At 42.0% G+C, this 21317-nt stretch overlaps 1 protein-coding gene across 5 annotated transcripts in view; it reads right to left on the bottom strand.

Moving 5' to 3' along the window:
• LOC117356310 (FERM domain-containing protein 6-like) overlaps window positions 1-17396 on the bottom strand; it is an 89052-nt gene extending 71656 nt beyond the window's left edge. For all 5 annotated transcript variants that reach the window (XM_033935370.1, XM_033935371.1, XM_033935374.1 and 2 more), the window contains exons 1-2: window positions 17274-17396; window positions 5973-6063 (exon numbers count right to left, since the gene is read on the bottom strand). In XM_033935370.1, the coding sequence (XP_033791261.1) occupies window positions 5973-6063; window positions 17274-17345 (163 nt within the window). In that variant the 5' untranslated portion in view covers window positions 17346-17396. The remainder of the gene's footprint in view (window positions 1-5972; window positions 6064-17273) is intronic.
• Between the last annotated feature and the right edge of the window lie 3921 nt (window positions 17397-21317).

Here is a 21317-nt window from a genome sequence, read left to right as displayed (position 1 = left end):
TTATGAGATGCAGGTGGATATTTTGATAGCCCATGTTCACAAAGCACACGTCCTTCTATCCAACCTATATGAAATGTCTCTCTTATAGATTAATTAGGTCTGGCCTTAGTTTTTAATCATTGTCATTAATCAGCCATAAGGTATGTACTAATTTAGAATGTAGTTATTAAAGCTATTGTGTTATGACTCTTCTGCATTTTTTTTTTTAAATTGTCTTTATTAGCAATTGCAAAGGGAACATACAACCAGGATCATAACAAGCAAGAAAGACATAGCAGGCATAGAATACAGCACAGGAAACATGACAGCAAATGTGTACACTTAAGTTTAGACCTTCCACTTTGAAAGACTGGAAGCAACCTAGATGCTACCACTCTCTCCTCTCCTTTCACAGCTCCTCCGCATTCCTCCATACTAAGAGAGATTTCAACTCTACATTCCAGCTTTAATGAAATTAATATTGTCAGAAAGCCAGCCTGTGGTATAAATCAATATCTATAAAAAACAGAGTCCCTCTTTTAGGTCACTTTTGCTGGATTAGCAGTGAAGCTTGTGGACCTTTGCTCTATAGCAAGGTTGTCCTGGATTCAAACGCATGCTTTAATTTCTTGTACTCTGTAGGATCAAGGAAGTAAGAATGTGCATTTGTTAGTTCACCGTTTGTTTGTTAATAATAATAATAATAATAACTTTATTTTGTATACCGCAATACCATAGCAGTTCAGAGCGGTTTACAGAGGAAGAGACTGTACACAGACAGCGATGTTACAGAAAAAGACTTTCAAATTACATTAGCAAGTCAAGAGTAGTCAGGTATATCCAGAGGCATTTCAGAGATACAACAAGGCAGGAAAGGAGTCAGAGAAATTTATCAAAGAGATAGGTTTTAATTGATTTCTTGAAGGTTTGGTAGGTTTTCATGGACACTAAATTGATTTTACACACATTTACCTATGAATTAATATGCACTAATCAATGAGTACTTGTTAAAAAGTTCTTGAGGTCAATTGTTTTGAGAGTGATATAATTAACTTAAAAAAAACAAAACACTGCCGCCATCTTGTCTCGATGAATTAAGCTGAGTCAAGTGACAAAGGATGGCTCTGGTATGTTTTCACTGTCCTTTTAGGTGTATAACTAAAGTTTAAATTAGAGGCGAGACACTTTTAAATAGCTGTATTTGTAATAATTCATTCTAGGAGAGGATCCTTGAAAAAGCTGTGTGTGAAACATGTTAGCATAGTAAATGACAGCAGATAAAGACCTGATAGGACCATCCGGTCTGCCCATTAGTTATATCCATTAAAAATGAATGATTAAATTAATTTGTCTTTTATTTGATATTTCTGGGTCATAGAATGTAAAGTCCAGCTGGTATTGTCCTAGGTTCTAAATGCTGAAGTTGCCGGCCAAGCTCACTCCAGCCTATTCAACCATCCTGTTTGCAGGCTATCTACCATAAAGTCTGGCTAGTAACATCCTTCTGTTCCAAGTTAGTGGAGTTCCCATTGATGCCCTCCCCAGCCCATTCTACACCAAATCACCACATATGAGGCACAGACCATGCAAGTCTGTCCAGTACCAGCCTTAGTTCTTTAATTTGCATCCTTCATTTTCTACTTAGAGATCCATTATGTTTATCTCATGCTTTTTTGAATTCCATCACCATTACCATTTTCCTCTCCACCACTTCCCTCGGGAGGGCATTCCAAGCATCTACCACTCTCTCCATGAAAAAGAATTTCCTAATATTGCTCCTGAGTCTTCCTCCCTTCAACCTCAAATTATGCCCTCTAGTTTTATCATTTTCTCTTTTCTGGAAAAGATTTGGTTCTATATTAATACCTTTCATGTATTTAAACATCTGAATCATATCTCCCTTGTTCCTCCTCTCCTCCAGAGTACACATATTTAGGTTTTCCAATCTTTTCTCATACTTCTTTTGGTCCAAACCCCTTACCATTTTCGTCACCTTCCTCTGGACCACTTCAAGTTTTTTAATATCCTTCACCAGATACGGCCTCCAAAACTGAACACAATACTCCAAGTGTGACCTCACCAATGACCTATGTAGAGGCATCAACACCTCTCTTCTGCTGGTTATTCTACTTTCTATACAGTCTAGCATCCTTCTGGCTACAGCCACTGCCTTATCACACTGTTTAGATGCCATTCGATCCTCAGACACAATCACCTCAAAGTCTTTCTCTCCATTAATGCTTATCAGCTTCTCATTGAATGGAAAATGGCCTTTTCCCTATTTTTGCTAGATCTGACCCTTTGCTAAGGCCAATAGTAGAGCTACCTGCTAGAAAAGACTGTCAGAGGTCTAAAACCTTAGAGGAAAAGATGGAAGAAAGCTGATCTGCAGACAGTAACAAGTCAGTTTTGGCAGGATAATGGGAGAGGCCTGATAATTCCTCAACAATAGCATTCTTTAGCAGGACAGGCCCTCCTAGAAATCTGTTGAGAGATGTTTATTAGCAGAACTTGCCTTACTGTCTGTTCTGGCAAACAGGTCAAAATGGCTCATAATAAATATTAAAACATTATAAAAGAATTTAAAGAAGAAAAACAGAATGCCATAAAAAATAGGGACAGTTTCAAACAAACCAACAGAGACACTCATTATAAATGCATTCAGGATACCAGCTCAAGGTAATTAGACACTGATTCAAGTTGTATAAGCCAGTGTAAAAAAAATGTCTTAAGTAAAGATTTGAATTTCTTCTCTTTGCAGAGTAAGACAGGAAGGGCATTCCATAACATGAAGGTGAGGAAAATGAAAGCAGAGTGACATGTGGATTCCAGATGGACATTGGGGGGAGGGAGGAATTAAACATTACTCATGTAGAGATGGGTGAGAATAACCTGGAAGAAAGTGAGAGTATGGCACTTAAGTAAGAAGGTACTCCATCGTGTAATGTGCAATGAACCAAGACCAAAATCTTAAACTGAAATCAATAGCAAATAGGCAAGCAATGTAATTTCTAAAGAAAAATAGAAATATGGTCAAACTTATATGCTCTGCAAAGGAACCTAACAGCTGTGTTTTGTAATAATTAAAGTCTCTTTATCTGATATTGTGGGATTCCTGCAAACACAACATTGCAATAATTCAAATGGGATACTACTGTATGAACATGAGCAAAATTAGATGCGGAAGGGCATTTTCGATATGATGCCTAAATCGGAGTTTAGACATTTTGCAGAAAACGCACAAAAATACATTTTCAAAGCTGCAAAACAGAATCTATCTTGGGTTTTTTTCAAAAATGTGCTTTGTACCTCTATCCCAGTGGTTCCCAAACCTGTCCTGGGGGACTCCCAGCCAGTCAGGTTTTCAAGATATCCCTAATTAATATGGCATGAGAGAGATTTGCATATAATGGAAGTGACAGGTATGCAAATCTCTCTCATGCATATTCATTAGGGATATCTTGAAAACCTGACTGGCTGGGGGTCCCCCAGGACAGGTTTGGGAACCACTGCTCTATCCTCTGGGCATCCATCTTTTTGAACCATTTTAGAAAAAAAAGCACTTCCAAATGAAAAATGCACAAAACCAGCCATTGGGATGTAGGGGAGCCAGCATTTGTAGTAGACTGGCCACGCAGACATCCCAGCAGAGCAGTGGGACACTATAGTGAACTTCATATAAAAGCTGCACTTAGGTCTAAAGCAGGGGTGGGCAACTCTGGTCCTCGAGGGCCGGAATCCAGTCGGGTTTTCAGGATTTCCTCAATGAATATGCATTGAACGCAGTGCATGCAAATAGATCTCATGTATATTCATTGGAGAAATCCTGAAAACCCGACTGGATTCCGGCCCTCAAGGACCGGAGTGCCCACCCCTGGTCTAAAGAAACAGCAAGGGCAATACCATCTGCATCCAAGTTAGAGTGAACCTCACTGAGATGGGCCTTAATGGTGGTTTTAGTACTAAAGCCCTTCCTAAAACCCGATTGTCTGGAATGTAAAATAGACTTATTCTCCCAGAAGGTAGACAGCTGATGAAAAGACCACTTTCAGTCAGTTTTGATAAAAAGCAAAGTTGGGAGACCGGACGATAATGAGAGAGAATGAAAGGGTCCAATGACTGCTTTTTAAAAATCGATTTAACCATGGTTGTCTTCCAATTAGAAGGGAACTGACCAGATGAAAGACTTTTTGCACTTCAGAGAGAGTCAAAGGTAAAAGAACATGGGAGGAGATCTTCACCCAGGAGGGCATTAACATCTTTGAGAAAAAGGCGAAGAAAGGAATTTGAAATTACAAATAGGCTCTTTTAATGGCTTTCACACTCGTTTGATAGGTATTAACGACCTAATATTCAGCATGTGGTACTGGTAGTTAGCCTTTGTGAGCTGAATCTACTGTAATCCAGATATTTAGTGCTGGAGCCAGGGCCGGATTTAGATGAAAAGAGGCCCTAGGCTATTCCACTTCTGAGGCCCTTTCACCTCCCATTTTTAAGTTTGTAAATTACATGAGAGATAATAAAATACATTATTACTGTGATATATATCAATATGTTAAATGAAACATGTTGTTATTGGTACTAACCTTTATAAAAAATGTGACACGGATCTTGAGGCCCTAGGCTGAAGCCTAGTTAGCCTATAGGAAAATCCGGCCATGGCTGGGAAACAGAATATCTGGGACATCTCATGACCTGGAAATTATGCAGGTGCCGGCTGATATTCAGTGCCAGCTCCTGCACAGCTAAGAGGGCAAAATAGAACTGCTTTTTGTGCTGGTCTGTGAGCTCCTCCCTGCCGCAGCTCCTGGACCACCCCAGTACTAACCATACAGTTCTGTGGTAGTCGGAGACTATTCAGCAGCACAGTGCAGTAAAATGTTGTTGAATATCCAGGGACAACCTACTTAAATGCCTGATAAAAACTTCATTGAATAGGAACACTAAGGTCTGGATTCTCTAATTGGCGCCATTGTTGGCGGCCACCTTAAAAGCGACACACGGCAAGATGCTCTGGACCAAGTGTTTAGGGGCCAACTTCTGTAAGCACATAAAGACATTCACCAGTAGCTTGTACCGGGTCTTATCCTATGCTTTCAGCCAATACAACCTTATAAAATATTCTGTTACATGCTCACATCTGTCCAATTTAAACAGAGAGCGCACCTTTGAATTTTGGACCACCTGAAGCGCCCCCGAGACTGCAATAGTCGAAAACGGACAAAACCATCAACTGTAACACCATCCTAAACAATGTGGCCACTAAATAAGGTCTCAATCCATTAACTAACCGAAGATGAAAATACACCTTACGAACTACAGCAAGCACCTGTCCTCTCATAGTGAGTCCTGAATCCAAAAGCACACCAAGATACTTCGCCTCGCGCCATACTACTGTTTACTGCAGCTTATTAAAAGAACCCTCTATGTTCTAGCATTGTTATTTGGAAATTTGGGCTATAAGACCTACTGTTTTTTTTCTGGTTTATAGGGGTAAAAACATTTAACTTGGGGCCCTGTCTCAGCCTTTGGTTTTCCTTTGCTCTTTATTCTTCTCTTTCTAGTTCTCTTGCTTTGTTTAGTCTGGTTGTAAACTGCTCTGATACTTTATTTATGCTATTTATTTATATATGTGCTCTGTATTAGCCCTTCCTTCACTTAAATTGTCAATGTAAACTAGTTTGACCCTTCGATTGACTTGTTATGTTCTTCTTTTTTCAACTGCACTGTATGTAACTCATCTATTTGTTGTGAACCGCCTAGAACTCCCTGGGTATGGCGGTATACAAAAATAAATTATTATTATTATTATTATTATTATTAAGGGCTGTATATCTAGCATTGTATTAAAATAAACTAACATGCCAATGACCAGGAAGGGCGGTAAAGAAGAAGAATATGGAGCAGATTAGGGAAATTTAGAGCAGGTCCAACTGAGGTGATCTCCAGAAAGGCTGGGCGATAAAACAAACTCAACATTGGAGTGTACTTACTTTTGACAACACTGAGGCCAAAGAAGTGAGAATCTCTAATCTGCATCAAATCACACACCTTGATGAAAAGTTCACGGCCAGTTGCTTTCATCTGCAAAAAGATATGAACTGCATGGTCATTCATCATAATTTGCAAAACGCTGATGCCACCATTTTGTAAAGAATGTTGATTCCCATAGAATGCATATAAAACTTAGCAGAAAAGTGGGGAAGGTAGGGTCACAGAAACTGCAGAAGTAGATGGGCTCAGTATACTCGTTTTCCTTATAAAGTTGCCTCAAGACTGTGTTAACTTTATAGCTATCAAAGTATGCAATAATGTACTCCTCATTTTCAAACACGTTTTCAGTAGCTATGGAGATGTATCTGTACTCGTATCCCTTTGCAATATTTTCCATAAAATCATGTGACAAGCTTTTTGAATTAATTAAAATTGTGCTTATCCGTCAACATTTGGCACTATCTCTGTTTCTTGGACTGTGGTTGTGCAGGGGCTTACCTCACTTCCTGTTTCTTCCCACCTCATTGCAAAATCATATTTAAAGTTGCATGATAATATTAGAAGCAGGGTTACCTTCGAAAACTCATCATAAAATGCATTGAGTTAGTCCAATTTAAAAAATGTATTACCTTATTTCCTTTGTTTATTTCATTTCTTTATACTACCTTGCAAAGTGGACTACAACTGCCCCCACACCATTTCACTCATAATAACATCATTGGATGTAGAATTAATTTCCATTTTTATCTTTAGAAATGCAATATAATATTTGTGTTTATAGGGCTCCTTTTACAAAGGTGCACTAGGGCCTTAACGCGCAAAATAGCACGCATTAAATTCCCGAGCGCGCTAGCCACTACTGCCTCCTTTTTAGGAGGCGGTAGATTTTCTGCTATGCGCGGTAATTTTATGCGTGCACTAAAAACCTAGCGCACCTTCGTAAAAGGAGCCCTTAAGTTTCAGGGCAATTTGAGAATAATTTTATGAATCATTTCCATGCATAAAATACTGATTTACACGAGTAAATTCGTTCTTTTAAAATGATATCACATCTGAATGTCTGCAAGGCAGTATGCACTTGTACAGTAGGTGTGCTCAATGAGAATTTGGGCAGAACATGGGCAGAAGTAACACACCTTCTTCCTAACATCTGCAGTGTAATTGAATTCACACATTATTATAGTGTTGCCAGATTTGTTAGCTTTCATATTTTCTGCTAACATTTCATCATTTGTCTATATGTTCTAGCCCAGTGTTCTTCAACCACCGGTCCATGGACCAGTGCCGGTCCAAATAAATTTCCTGCTGGTCCACAGGGCCAGCACGTGCATCAGGCCCAAAACAGTGTTCTTCAACCGCCGGTCCACGGTGCGATCGATGCGGCGTTACCTTTGAGCCAGCTCCCTCTTCCTGATTCAGTGCACAAAGCCACGGGCAGTGGCTCCTACGGGATCCTGCGCCTGAACTGGAAGCCTTCTCTCTGACGCTGCAATGTCAGAGGGAAGGCTTCCAGATGAGGCAAGGGATGCGCAAGGTGCAATTAGTATTATTATGGGGGCGGGATCTGGGGTGGACATTGGGTAGAGATGGGCGGGGTCTGGCCCATGACTTAGTCCAGTGTTCTTCAACCGCCGGTCCACGGACCAATGCCGGTCCACAGAATAATTGTTTTATTTCTGCTGGTCCATAAGCGTAAAAAGGTTGAAAAACACTGTTCTAGCCAGTAGGTGGCAATATAACCCTTCCAGTATATTTCCCTTCACAGTTGGAATTTCTATCCATAAGGATTCCATATTGCATCCTGTTTCCTGCACATTTTTTTATTCTGTTTGACTCAATTCCCTTTGTAACATATAGCTCCATTTCCCCTCCAATTTGATCTACCCTATCGTTGCAGAATAATATGTCCCCTAATAACACATTATTCCATTGGGTATTCTTTTTCTATCAAGTCTCTGAGATGCCTATTATGACTATCTCTTTATTTAGGGCAGGAAGGGGAAGTTATCAACATGGGCTACCATTAAATTGGGTCATTTTGCCACAGATCATACTATTTTAGGATAGGGTCTCGTTACATATAATGGGACCCAGTGCTAAAATAGCACAATTTGTGGTAATATAACCTGTCTTAATGATGGCGTGTGTGGCACAGTGGTTAGAACTACAGCCTCTGCACCCTGAGGTTGTGGGTTCAAATCCCATGCAGCTTCTTGTGACCCTGGGCAAGTCACTTAATCCCCCTTGCCCCAGGTGCATTAGATAGAGTGTGAGCCCACCAGGACAGATAGGGGAAAATGCTTAAGTACCTGAATGTAAACCACTTCGGTAATAAGTGATATATAAATACTAAAATAAATAAATAATTTTTTTTCAGGCTTCTAGCAATTTATGTACAGACATTCTAAAGTGTGGTTTTTATTGTTTGGGTATACTTCCTGCTTAGCTGGTGATGGTGATAATCCTCAATCTTGACTCTACTTTTGCCTTTGCTGCAACTTCTCTATCAAGATGCCCTAACTTCACTATATTGATAGTATCTTTCAAAGATAAGTCACTCCAAATCATGCACTCCTGAGCAACTGCTGGCTTTCCCCCACTTTCTAGTTTAAAAGCTGCTTTATCTCCTTTTTAAATGTTAGTGCCAGCAACCTGGTTCTACCCTGAGTACATCTTTTTATTTATTTAAAAAATTTCCATACCGTTTAAACCTAAACGGTTTTCATATCTTTACATACATAATTCAGTAAAACAAATAAGATCAAACAAACATAAACAAATAATCCTCAGAAGATCAACTATAAAAGAATGAAAGCCACACCAGGCTTATTCAAGGAATTAGAGAATGACACGGTGGCAGTTAACCGCGGCTAGCTGCGGGTAACCACTGAAATGGGGGGGGGGGGGGGGGGTGAAAGTGCTCACTGCAGGCACAGGGACAAGGCCATCCACCGCCCTGTGGAGCGGTGTATGGCCTTGTCCCCGCAGTTAAGGGAGGGTAGGCACGCGGTCACCGATCGCGCGTGGCCCCTTCCCTACCTACCTACGCCCAAATCTATCTCCCTCCCTCCTTCCCCCTTACCTTCGCAGCGCTAAAGACACCTCCTCTGGCAGGCCTGGGGCTTTCCCTCCGCCATATCCTGACCCAACAGAACAAGACGTTGCGTTTGAGGAGGTGAGATGTTGCAACCGTGTCTTCAACATTGCTGCTGTTGGCACGGACAAGTTTAAAGGAGGGGGAGGGGGAAGAAAGGGATGCCGAGGCGCTTTGCTAAAGAAATTACTGAAGCCAGCAAAACCTGCCTGCCTGCAGTTGCGTGTGTGTGGGCGGAAGCTTCTCCTCTGATGCAACTTCCGGTTGTGTCAGAGAAGCTTCCGCCCACTTACACGCGACTGCAGGCAGCTGGCTTCAGTAAATTTCTGTAGTAAAGTGTCGTGAAGGTAAGGGGGAGGGAGGGAGATCCTTGGGCCGCTGAAGGGCGGTGAGGTGGCGAGAGGGAAGGGTGGATTCTGTGGGGACAGGGCGGTGAAGGGGACGGCGGGGATGGGGATGGGGCGGTGAAGGGGACGGGGCAGTGTCATTTTCTACAAGGAATCATATATATTTAAAAAAAATTGGCTCCTCTTTCCCCAAGATGTTGCTGAGTTCCTAACAAATCTAAATTCCTCCCACCTGCAGCATTTTTCCATCCGTGCATTAAGAATCCAAATCTCTGCCTTCCTCTCAGGTCCTGCACGTGGAATGGAAAGCATTTCTGAAAATGCTACCCTGAAGGTTCTGAATCTCAGCTTCCTACCCAAGAGCTTAAATTTGGCATTCAGAACCTCCCTCACACATTTTGCAAGTTCAAGTTTCAAGTTTAATCGTTCTTGATAAATCGCCTATTTAGATTACTAGGCGATGTACAATAATAATAACATTAATTAATAAAAATAAAACAGATAAATGTTAGTGTTACAAACCAAACAAAAATTTGTGGTTAGTTAAAATTTAACAAACTAAACAGACTAGTGTAGACAAGACTTTACAGTAAACTTGTGGGTAACTTACACGACATGTGAGGTTAACATGGGGAATAGTTACAATTTTGATAGAAGAGAAGAAAGAGCATAAAGGGTAAGCACAAAAAAAAAGGGTTAATCTTCGCTATGTTATTGGTGCCCATATGTACCCAAGCGCTGTCTAAAATCTTATCTAGTTGACACATGAGGACACACTAGGCAGACAAAGGATCAAACGATCCTCGCATCCACCAGACACCCAGCTATCTACACGCCACTAATTGAATCACTGACTAAAGCGGTCTTTTCTAGCTCTTCCTTCCTGAGCAAAAGCCATTGGAGATTTATTTAATTTTCTATACCGTTCTGCCAAGGGAGCTCAGAACAGTTTACATGAATTTATTGAGGTACTCAAGTATTTGTTCTCTTTCTATCCCGGTGGGGCTCATTATCTATTCTGTCCCAGTGGGGCTCATTATCTAACTAATGTACCTGGGCAATGGGGGAGATTAAGTGACTTGCCCAGGGTCACAAGGAGTAGTGGGGGTTTGAACCCACAAACACAGGGTGTAGAGGCTACAGCTTTAACCACTGCGCCACCCCCCTCCTTGCAGGCCCTGGTGGGCAGGCCCTGGCTAAATGATCACTTCCTGTTTCATCAAGATTCTAGTTAAAAAGCTGTACAAGCACGGGTAGTAAGAAAATCACATTTAAATTAGACCACAGATTCAAAAATAGAAATACATTATCAGATACAAAACCAAATTTAGGATTTAATTAGAAATGAGGCCCAAGAAATGGAGAGAATGGAAAGTGATACGGCCTTAAAAAGTTGTTCCCCTCTAGTCTAGGTAAAGTGTTCATTCAGCTATCTGAATCATGGCATTGTAATGCACGGTCCTTAGAAATCAGATCAGCTGCTACTATGAGCCAAGAAAGTTATATACTGTATACACATTGCAGAAAGGTGTAATCCTGCTGAGTGTAATTTTCATGCAGTGCATTCAAATGAACTATAAGTTTCATTAAGTAATGTGTAATTAAATTGTGACGAATAGATGGCACTTGACGTTTGTTAAACAAGCAGAACTTAAAAATCAGCAAAACCATCATTAAACGGGGCAGGCCATATACTGGTTGGTATTTTGGCATCAAATTTCCTGAGAGGCATAAACTCTTGTGGCAAAGTAGCCATCTCAGTTGAATGTGTGCAATAAAACATTGGGCGCCTTTTACTAAGGTGCGCTAAGCGGTTTTAGCGCACGCGGGGCGGTACCGCGCGCTGCACCGCACGCTACGCGGCTAGAACTAACACCAGCTCAATGCCGGCGTTAGCATCTAGCGCGCGCGGCAAAGTAGCGTGCGCTATTCCGCCCGTTAATGCCCTAACGCAGCTTAGTAAAAGGAGCCCTTAGTCAAAAGTACAATATGAATTGTTTAGGATGGAATTTTGTTGGTCTGAAATTTGCAGATAAAAATCAGTGCAAGGATGCTCTTTGATATTTCTGTCTGATTTCTTGGATTGTACAGGGTAATATGTAGAAATAAACAAAAACATAAAAGGAAAAATATAATACCTTTTTTATTGGACTAACTTAGGGGTCCTATTACTAGACGTTTTAGTGCGCGCTAAACGCTAACACGGCCATTAAAGTCTATGGACACGTTTGCACGCTAATATTTAGCATGTCTGGGTTTGGGACCCAACCTGGCATTAAACCCTTTGGGCAGGCTCTCTCAGTCCCTAAGGTATGTGTTATGTGGTGCCCCGGTGCCTCTACTCAAGGCAGAAATGTGTCAATAGATGGGATTTCCCTCCCATCTCCCCCAGACAATCCAGACGCATATCATTGTGAATTTAATGATTTTTAGGACCGCAGTCCTCTTTGACCTGTAGTGGCAGGTTTCTCAGTGCAGAGCAGACTTGTCCACCAACAGCACCCTGCGCTACTCCCTATAAGTCACTAAGGGCCAGATTCACTGATCTGTCCAATCGGGCCCGATGATCTGCACATGCGCTAGACCTCTGGCCCGGCACTTTTTTTTTTTTTTCTTTTTTAAAACTTTTTCTTACAGCCCGTGGGTTTAACCCGCTTTAAAGTCTGTGGGTTAAAACCACGGGCTTACACTGCGGGGAAGGTTGGGAGAGTCGGGGCAGGCAGGCAGATCAAGGAGGCAGGAGATCGGGGCTGACGGGGCTGAGAGCAGGGTGGCAGAAGGTAGTCGGAAAGGGCTTCAACGACTGGTCCTCAGCGGTTGCCTTTTGGGTTGAACGGCCAGCACAGTCGAATCGGCAAATTTGTGTAGTGAATCGCGTCCCTGCCTACTTTGCATGCCGTTCCCCTCATTTGCATGCGCGGATCGGAATCGGATCGCAAAACAGGTTAGTGAATACTGCAGGAGGGAAATTGGGTCGCAAAGGGATCGCAAACCGATCGGTTTGCTTAGAGAATCTAGCCCTAAATCCTTCACTGTTCCTGGTATATTAGACAGATTGCGAGCCCAGTGGCGTAGTGAGAGTGAGAGGAGCCCAGGACGGTGGCGCCTCTTCCCAGCTCTTATCTCTGCCCCCCACTCCCATCTGCTCCTTCCCCGCCCCCCATACCTCTTTAACGTTCTGGGCGTGAGCAGCAACCCCCAACCTGCTGCTCGTGCCAGCGTCGGCTCTCCCTCTGATGTCACTTCTTGGACCCGTGCCATTTTATAAAGACAAGTAGGTTCACACAAGTAAATTATAATGCTTTATAATCCAACGATGTACTTGTGTGCTGTGCCTATGCTCCACCCCTAAATGCGCAAAAGATTATAAAATGAGCTAATTTTAATGTATGCTTTAATCATTTAAGTATAGGTATTTACACCTGCTCTCGAAATGGTTTAAATGTCCCTACCATCTCTCTCTCTCCTTCAATCCATTCAGAATGCTGCTACACGAATTATATTCCACCAGCGTCGCTATGCTCACATCACCCCTCTCCTCAAGTCACTTCACTGGCTCCCCATCCACTTCTGCATACAGTTCAAACTCCTCATATTGACCTACAAGTGTATTCATTCTTTGGCTCCTCAATATCTCCCCGGGAATTCTGTTCATCAGGCAAATCTCTCTTGTCTGTACCCTTCTCTTCTATTGCCAACTCCAGATTGTGCCCTTTCTCTTTTGCTGCACCATATGCCTGGAACAAAGTGTCGGAGTCAGAGCAAAAGGCCACCTCTTCGAGAATGCGTTTGACTCATCATCCCTCTCCCTAAGCGTCCTGAGAAACTCCCTAAGTCTCTACTCATCCTGTTTGTTAATTTAGATTGTATGCTCTATTGAAAAGGGACTGTCTCTTAAATATGTTGTTGTAGAGTGCTGTGTATGCCTATCAGTGCTATAGAAATGCTAAATAGTAGTAGCAGTAGTACCTGCAATATTGGTACAGTCCAGAGGAGGTGGTTACAGTGGTTATCGTAGCTAGGTTTAAGCAAGGTTTGGACAAATTCCTGGAGGAAAAGTCCATAGTCTGCTATTGAGACAGACATGGGGGAAGCCACTGCTTTCCCTAGATCAGTAGCATGGGATGTTGCTACTATTTGGGTTTCTGCCAGGTACTGTGACCTGGATTGGTCACTGTTGGAAACAGGAAACTAGGCACGATGGACCATTGGTCTGACCCAGTATGGCCATTCATCTCTATTTAACTGACCAGGAACAGCTCCTGGCCGGTTAAATTAAATTTAGTGAGCTAAATGCTACTATCTATCATGGGATGGCCACTGAAAATTAGCGCTTAATGGCTAGTGGATTGCAGGCTGTTTTGCATGACTTGGCCAGTTATTGGTGAAATTGAAAGCGCCAGCCGGCTATGTTTAGTGGTCAAATCAGGCCATGCAAATGGCAGGTCTATCTTTGGCTGTTATAGACTTAGTCAGTCAGCAATGAATATCAACTCAGCCAGCTAAGTTTAAAGTGGCCAAATATAAACTGTATATTCAATGCTTGTCACCAGATAAGGCCCGGCATTGAATATCTGGGCTCAGCATCAACCTTGGGAGTCAGTCCGGATAACTCCCATGGTTTGAATATTGGCCCCAATTTGTCCCACTAACTTGAGAATTTATAAGGACACACAGGGTCGGTGTCTCGACAGAGCAGAACCTTCTTGCCTTCTGAAACTAGGAACTGCTTTATAAAATTTTCTATGTGGGAGCTGTTACGTGGCACAGTGGTTATAGCTATAGCTTCAGCACCCTGAGGTTGTGGCTTCAAACCCACACTGCTCCTTGTGACCCTGGGCAAGTCACTTAATCCCCCCATTGCCCAAAGTACATTAGATAGATTGTGAGCCCACTGCAACAGATAGGGAAAAATGCTTTGAGTACCTGAATAAATTCATGTAAACTGTTCTGAGCTCCCCTGGGAGAACAGCATAGAAAATGGAATAAATAAATAGTGTGAAATATTTCAGCCTCTGATATGCAGAGCAGGTATTGTGACATCATAATGCCTCAATCCACCAATGCCTAAGAGCCAACCTCATCAGTGATGTCACAATGGCTTGATTGTCCTCTACTTGGCTACTTTTGCTACATTTTGATTTCTAGAGTGGCGCAGTGGTTAAAGCTACAGCCTCAGTACTCTGAGGTTGTGGGTTCAAACCCACGCTGCTCCTTGTGACCCTGGGCAAGTCACTTAATCCCCCCATTGCCCCAAATACATTAGATAGCTGTGAGCCCACTGCAACAGATAGGGAAATAATGCTTTGAGTGCCTGAATAAATTCATGTAAACTGTTCTGAGCTCCCCTGGGAAAATTGAGTAAATAAATCTATCAGCGAAGCTTAAATGTCACTATGCAGATGGTGCTACTGAAAATTACCTCTAACCCCTCCAGCGCAACTTAGTGCTGAGTTGGAACAAAGATAGAATGAGGGCATGCATAATGGCAATATTCAACTCTCCTAAATTAAACCACATATTAATATATATTAGTGGCTGTACATATAGGAGGGAAATGGGGAATTCAATATATGGCACTAAAATTTAGGTCACAGATATAAAGAACCCAGAACAATCCAGACTGGACAATACTCTCAAATGGCAATATAGACTTCTTTGAAATGTCGTTTGTATTGCATATCTCACTTCAATTTCTATCAAGACTTGTTAGTGTCATAAATTTGTAACTGGTTCTTGAATATACACTTATCTCAAAAAATGTAGTAGGGTTCCGACATTTCAGAAGTCATATGCAGTGATTGGATGGTGAGACCTTATATGTAGGGCTTCCTTGTCTCTGAGCATTAACTTTTATAAGAAGTATATATTGCCATTTGAGAGTACAATTGACCCGCTCTCCCTCTCCCTCCCCCCTCCCTATTCCACCTGAACTTACAGCACTGTTATAAATATAATCTGTTATCTTCATCTTATCGTAACTTTACGTTGCTATTTATCCCCAACAGGTCCTGTCGGACATTACCTACTAAAATGTACATATTACATTTTCGCTCAGCAAATTGTATTTCTATACTATTGCCTCCTGAGGTCTCTGATCTCTGTATTTCCTCTGAATATCTACTTATTGTATTTCACTGAATGTCCAGCCCTCTTGATTGTAAACCGCCTAGAAGTCGCAAGATTGTGACGGTATAGAAGAATAAAGTTATTATTATTAATATTATTGTCCAGTCTAGATTTTTCTGGGTTCTTTACATTTGTGATCATTTATTTTCACAAATCTCTCCGAGAAGTGAGTTTTTTCTTTACCCCTTATACTTTATTGGCCAAAATGTAGGTGCTAAAAAATTTCATTGCTATAAAGGGCATACACCTTATATAGAATAGCGTTTAGCGTAGATCCCGTCCCTAACTGGTATAGATGCTGGCGCCCAAGTTAGTCGTGGTTAGGCAGTATTCTGTAATTACGCGCACAGCTTTTCAGACTGCCTCCAACATGTCCATGGCCACATTCCCTTTTGAGATACATTCTAGAGAATGACACGGGGACAAATTTTTCCCCGTCCCCCCCCCAGGAACTCATTTTCCCGTCCCTGCAAGTTCCTTCCTCATCTGCACAAGCCTTAAACACTTTAAAATCATAAGTGTTTGAAGTTTGTGCAGTTAAGGCTGAGCTTACAGGAATGGGGCAGGGACAGGAACAGTGACAAAACTTGCGGGGACAGGACGGGGAAATTAAGTTCCTGTGGGGATGGGGACAAATTTGTCCCCGTGTCATTCTCTAATACACACCATGGGGCTTAGGCGCCATGCCTTATAGAATAGCAGGCATCTAGACACACGCGTTAATTTCAATGAGTGCTAATTGACGTCAATAATTGGCTATTATCACCCAGTGATTCAGTGCCCATTATCCAATTTAAATGTGTGGCCCCTCCCCACTTATATTCCGCACCACCACTTATCCAGATTGTGGCACCACATGCGTGCATTTTGAAAACAGTGCAGCAAGTGTTTAGGAAAGCACGATCACCGCTGAATATTAGACCAAATCTGTTAAAGAATATATATATGAATTAAAGATATTTTTTATTCTGGCTACTAAATACAGTGGTGCCTCACACAACGAACTTAATTCGTTCCAGGAGCAAGTTTGTTATGCGAAAAGTTCGTTATGTGAAACGCGTTTTCCCATAACAATACATGTTAAAAAAAATAATTCGTTCTGTAGCATAAAATATGCTAAGATGACATAAAAAAAGATAAATTTTTTGTTATTATTTAGATACATCTAAAAACATAATTGTTTTTTAAAACAACACACATTTTTTAAATTTAAAGACAGACTAAGTAGAGTCTAATTTTACAGTGAGAGAGGGCAGAGTCTCAGCGGCAAAAACTGGGACTTAACTGTTCATTTTTTTTTCTAGCATCGGGGAAGCGGCGAGAGTAGCTCCGCCCCCCCCAACGCATCAGCAGTAGGCGCCGGGCCCCTGCGAGCCGACGGTCCGCCACTGCACAGGGAGCCAGGCGGAGAGAGGGCAGTTAAGCGCAGTGCCTGCGCGGAAGGATGCAGCTCGGGCGACTTCGTTGTGTGAAACGAAGTTCGTTGTAGGAAGCAAGACATGAAGTTCGTTGTGCGCAGCGTTCGCTGTGCGAGGCGTTCGTTATGCGAGGCACCACTGTATTTGGATTTGCACCCAAGTGTACTGAATCTTGCAAAATGCCAATTATGCTCAATTGCTGAAAAATACTTTAGTTCACAAGCTGAGCAGTTTACAAAATTCACCTTTTAAATGTTGGCTTTTGCATATGATATTTAGGTCGCCATCTAGTATCTGATCTTTAAGACTTACCTCAACTGTAATGCGGAGTTGCTTTCTGTTAGGCAGCAGGACGCAAACGATGCGCTTCCCGTGCTCTGGCATCTTGCTTCGGAAAAGAAGCTGTTTGGTCTTCAGTAGGAGCCTCCTGGTTGCTGACTGTGGCCTCTTTTTACAAGGCTGTTTTTGAAATAGCACATTCTGTATGCCGTACCTCCTGTCAAATAAATGTTAGTGTCGGTTATTCTTTGCAATTAGAGCACACTGTTCTCCTCTGCCACTGACCAGGTAGGAGGGCTAAGCAAAGGCAGCGCAAAACATTCATTAAAAGATGTTTTGCTTTACTCCAAATGGCAAAGTAAACACCTCCCAAAATACAGATATTTAGCTGGCAGAAGCATAAACGGCTGACAATATTAGCATATTTATTAGTGCGTGACTGGGAAACGTTTGGAAAGTCACAAGCCCCGAATGGAATTTTCTTTTTTTCTCTTTCTCAGAAAGACAGAATAGATTCTAAGATAAGCATCTATATTGCCCAGATATTCTCTAATCCTTTCTTTTAGCCTTATGATAACATCATGCAGCAAGTAAGCTGAAAAAAAATATCAAAATTAGTTCGTAAACACTCGTAACAAGATGGGGGTAATCATCCTATACGCCTTATACGAAGCCAAGATGGAACTCCTCTCGTATGATGAAAGACTAAAACAGTTAGGGCTCTTCAGCTGAGGGGAGATATGATTGACGTCTAAAAAATCCTGAGTGGAATAGAACAGGTACAAGTGGATCAATTTTTCACTCCGTCAAAAATTTACAAAGCCTAGGGGACACTCGATGAAGTTACAAGGAAATTGTGGGATCTCTAATGATGTAAAGGCAGGGGTTGGTGAGCAAAATCAAGGAGAAGAGTCACTAGAGTGGGCAGACTTGATGGGCTTTGGCCCTTTTCTGCCGTCATTTTTCTATGTTTCTACTTTTAAAACCAATTGGAGGAAATTTTTTTTTTCACTCAGAGAATAGTTAAGCTCTGGAACGCATTGCCAGAGGATATGGTAAGAGCAGATAGCATTGCTGGTTTTAAGGAAGGTTTGGACAAGTTCCTAGAGGAAAAGTCCATAGTCTGTTATTGAGAAAGACATGGGGGAAGCCACTGCTTGCCCTGAGTGTTGCTGCTCCTTGGGTTTTTGCCAGGTGGTGGTGGCCTGGATTGGCCACTGTGAGAACGGGCTACTGGGCTTGATGGACCATCGGTCTGACCCAGTATGACTATTCTTATGTTCTTATGTTCATGGTAGCGATGATGCTGCTGTAAATGCACCAAAACCCATAGGAATTGAATGGGCTTCAGTGCATTTACCAGAGCAGAATCGCTACCACAGCTAAGTGAAAACCTATCCTCCTGATCTTTTGGATTTCCAGCCACTACAGAGCTATGGTGCCTTCACTGATAAAGGGAAATTGTTCCCTATTTTTTAAATCTCCCTTACAACTTACACAGCCGAGATATTGTGGCAACATAAGAACATAAGCAGTGCCTCTGCTGGGTCAGACCAGAGGTCCATCATGCCCAGTAGCCCACTCACGCGGCGGCCCATCAGGTCCAGGACCTGCATATTTATCTATATCCTTCAATCCCCCTTTTCTTCAGGAAAACATCTACGGTAATCCTTTATTGAAACCGTAGTTCTTTCTCATACACTGTAATTATAGGTCATTAATGCATTCACCAGATCAGTGGTTCTTAAACCTGTCTGAGGGGACCCCCAGCCAGTTGAGTTTTCAAGTTATCCCTAATGAATATGCATAAGGCAGATTTGCATATAATAGGTGGCAGGCATGCAAATCTGCCTCATGCATATTCATTAGGGATAGTTTGAAAACCCAACTGGCTGGGGGGTCCCCCCAGGACAGGTTTAGATCATTGCACTAGATCAATGGTTCCCAAGTCTGTCCAGGGGCCTCCCCAACCCGTCAGATTTCCAGGATATTCTCAATAAATATTTATGAGAGACATTTACGTGCAGCGAAGGCAATGCATGCAAATCCCTCTCATGAAGATTCATTGTGGATATTCTGAAAATCTGAGCAGGCTTGGGAAACACCACGCTAGATATGATAGGGGGTGTGTGTGATGAAAAATTCTCAGCCCAACCAATAAGAGAATGACATGGATATGGCTCAATCAGTGATCTGAAACCGTGTCAAAAAAACATAGAATTTTGTTTCTGTAAATTGGCACTTAACGAAATAAGATAACATCCTTTTCAGCTACAGTGGCAAAATACCGCTCAGAATTTAGGCAGTTGGTTGGTAGGGCGGAGAACTTTTCAGCACCTCCCTCATAATGTTGTCGTGTGATAGCTGGGATTTTCTATGGGTGGAGCGTGAATTAGGCGCTGCTAAGCGCGATTCTCCAAAAACTTTGGCACCTGAAATGTAGGCCTTTAAAACCCTCACCTGCAATTCAGTTTTTACACAGGTGCCACCAATGTGACAGCAGGCTAGAGGGTTTGATGGACCTTTGGTCTGACCTAGTAAGGCTATTCTTATGTTAGCCACGATTCTGTAAACAGCGCCTAAGCGTGATTGACATGCAGTTGGCGCCTTTTTTTTTGGGGGGGGGGGCACCGGCTGATTTAGGTGCTGTTTATAGAGTCAGCCAATATATGCATTGAGTCCTGATGGAGCTACTGCTTTCAACCTAAGTATCCACTGCAGTCCTTGCTGGCATAATATCGAGTCTACATTACCTCCCCTCAAAGAAACAAAGACATGATCTACAGCCTGAGAAATGAAATTGAAAGTGTGTTTAAATTCAAAACAACGTGAAATTAAAGGAGTGGCCGTCCTTCGTATGGTGTAATTACTACCGTGTTTACTTATTCTTTGTCTCAGTGTCTGAATGATCTTTCCATCGTATAATTATTACATGGACAATTTATGATATAGATCACATTTGAAGAGGCCCACAGGTTTAAAAAAATGCAATTTATCTCTCTTTGTGTCAACTGGATTAATCATTTTTTTTTTCCAAAGTGCTGATTCAAGTAGAATAACGGCCACACTTGTGCAAGGCAATTCTATAAATGACACTTAGGGCTCCTTTTACTAAGGTGCGCTAGCGGTTTTAGCGCACGCTTGACGCTAACGCCTCCATAGAGCTTGCGTTAGTACTTTCCGTGTAGCGCGGGGTTTGCGCGCACTCATCTTCTGCGCACTAAAAACGCTAGCGCACCCTTAGTAAAAGAAGCCCTTAAAATTGGGAGCGCAAATTTGGGCGCTTGTCCAATTTGTATGTGCGATTTAATTTTTTGTCTCTAGTATATTTTTGTTATTTATTTTATTTATTAGCATTTGATATACAGCCAAATGGCCTGTGCTAGGCTTCATAGCAGTTTACAAAGTTTAAAATATAAAAACACAGGCTAAAGACAAAAAAGGAACAAGAGAGAAATGTCTAATTGTATGGTGGGCTAAATATTTGCATAATCAGATGAGTTTTGAGCAGTTTTTTAAACCTAGAAAGGGTAGGTTGATTACGGATGTTGAGTGGCAGTTTGTTCCATAATTTAGGACCAATGTAGTGGAAGGCAGTAGACTGAGAGGAGGTTAAGTGAAGGTCAGAGGGTCGTGGGAGGTGAAATAGGCGAAATAGGTTTTGATTGGCAGAAAGTGGAGAGGAGTATAACGAATGATGAGCTTGTGCTCCAGTTGGAGTCCAGAAGAGGTGCTGTGAGAGGACTACCAGAGACAGAGAGATCTTCACTGGTAAACATTGCAGGGATATGGTTTGCAGACTAGGGGAAAGGGAAACCTAAATAGGTAAGCTCAGGGGCTTTATTTTATTTAAAGTACGAGGAGGTGCTAAAAAGTTCTCATCCCAACCAAGAAGAGAATGACATGGATAACACTATTTTCAGCTACCGTGGCAAAATAACACTCAGAATTTAGGAAGCTGGTTGGTTGGACTGAGAACTTTCCAGAACTCCCTCATACTCTGCTCACTTAGCAAGGGAGTTTAAGGGATAGTTTTTTCTTAGCATAGGAAGTTTCTGTTAGAGTTCATAGGTTAGC

The sequence above is a fragment of the Geotrypetes seraphini genome, chromosome 3, assembly GCF_902459505.1.
Source record: "Geotrypetes seraphini chromosome 3, aGeoSer1.1, whole genome shotgun sequence".
Lineage (NCBI taxonomy): Eukaryota > Metazoa > Chordata > Amphibia > Gymnophiona > Dermophiidae > Geotrypetes > Geotrypetes seraphini.
This window is presented reverse-complemented; position numbering and strand designations above follow the sequence as displayed.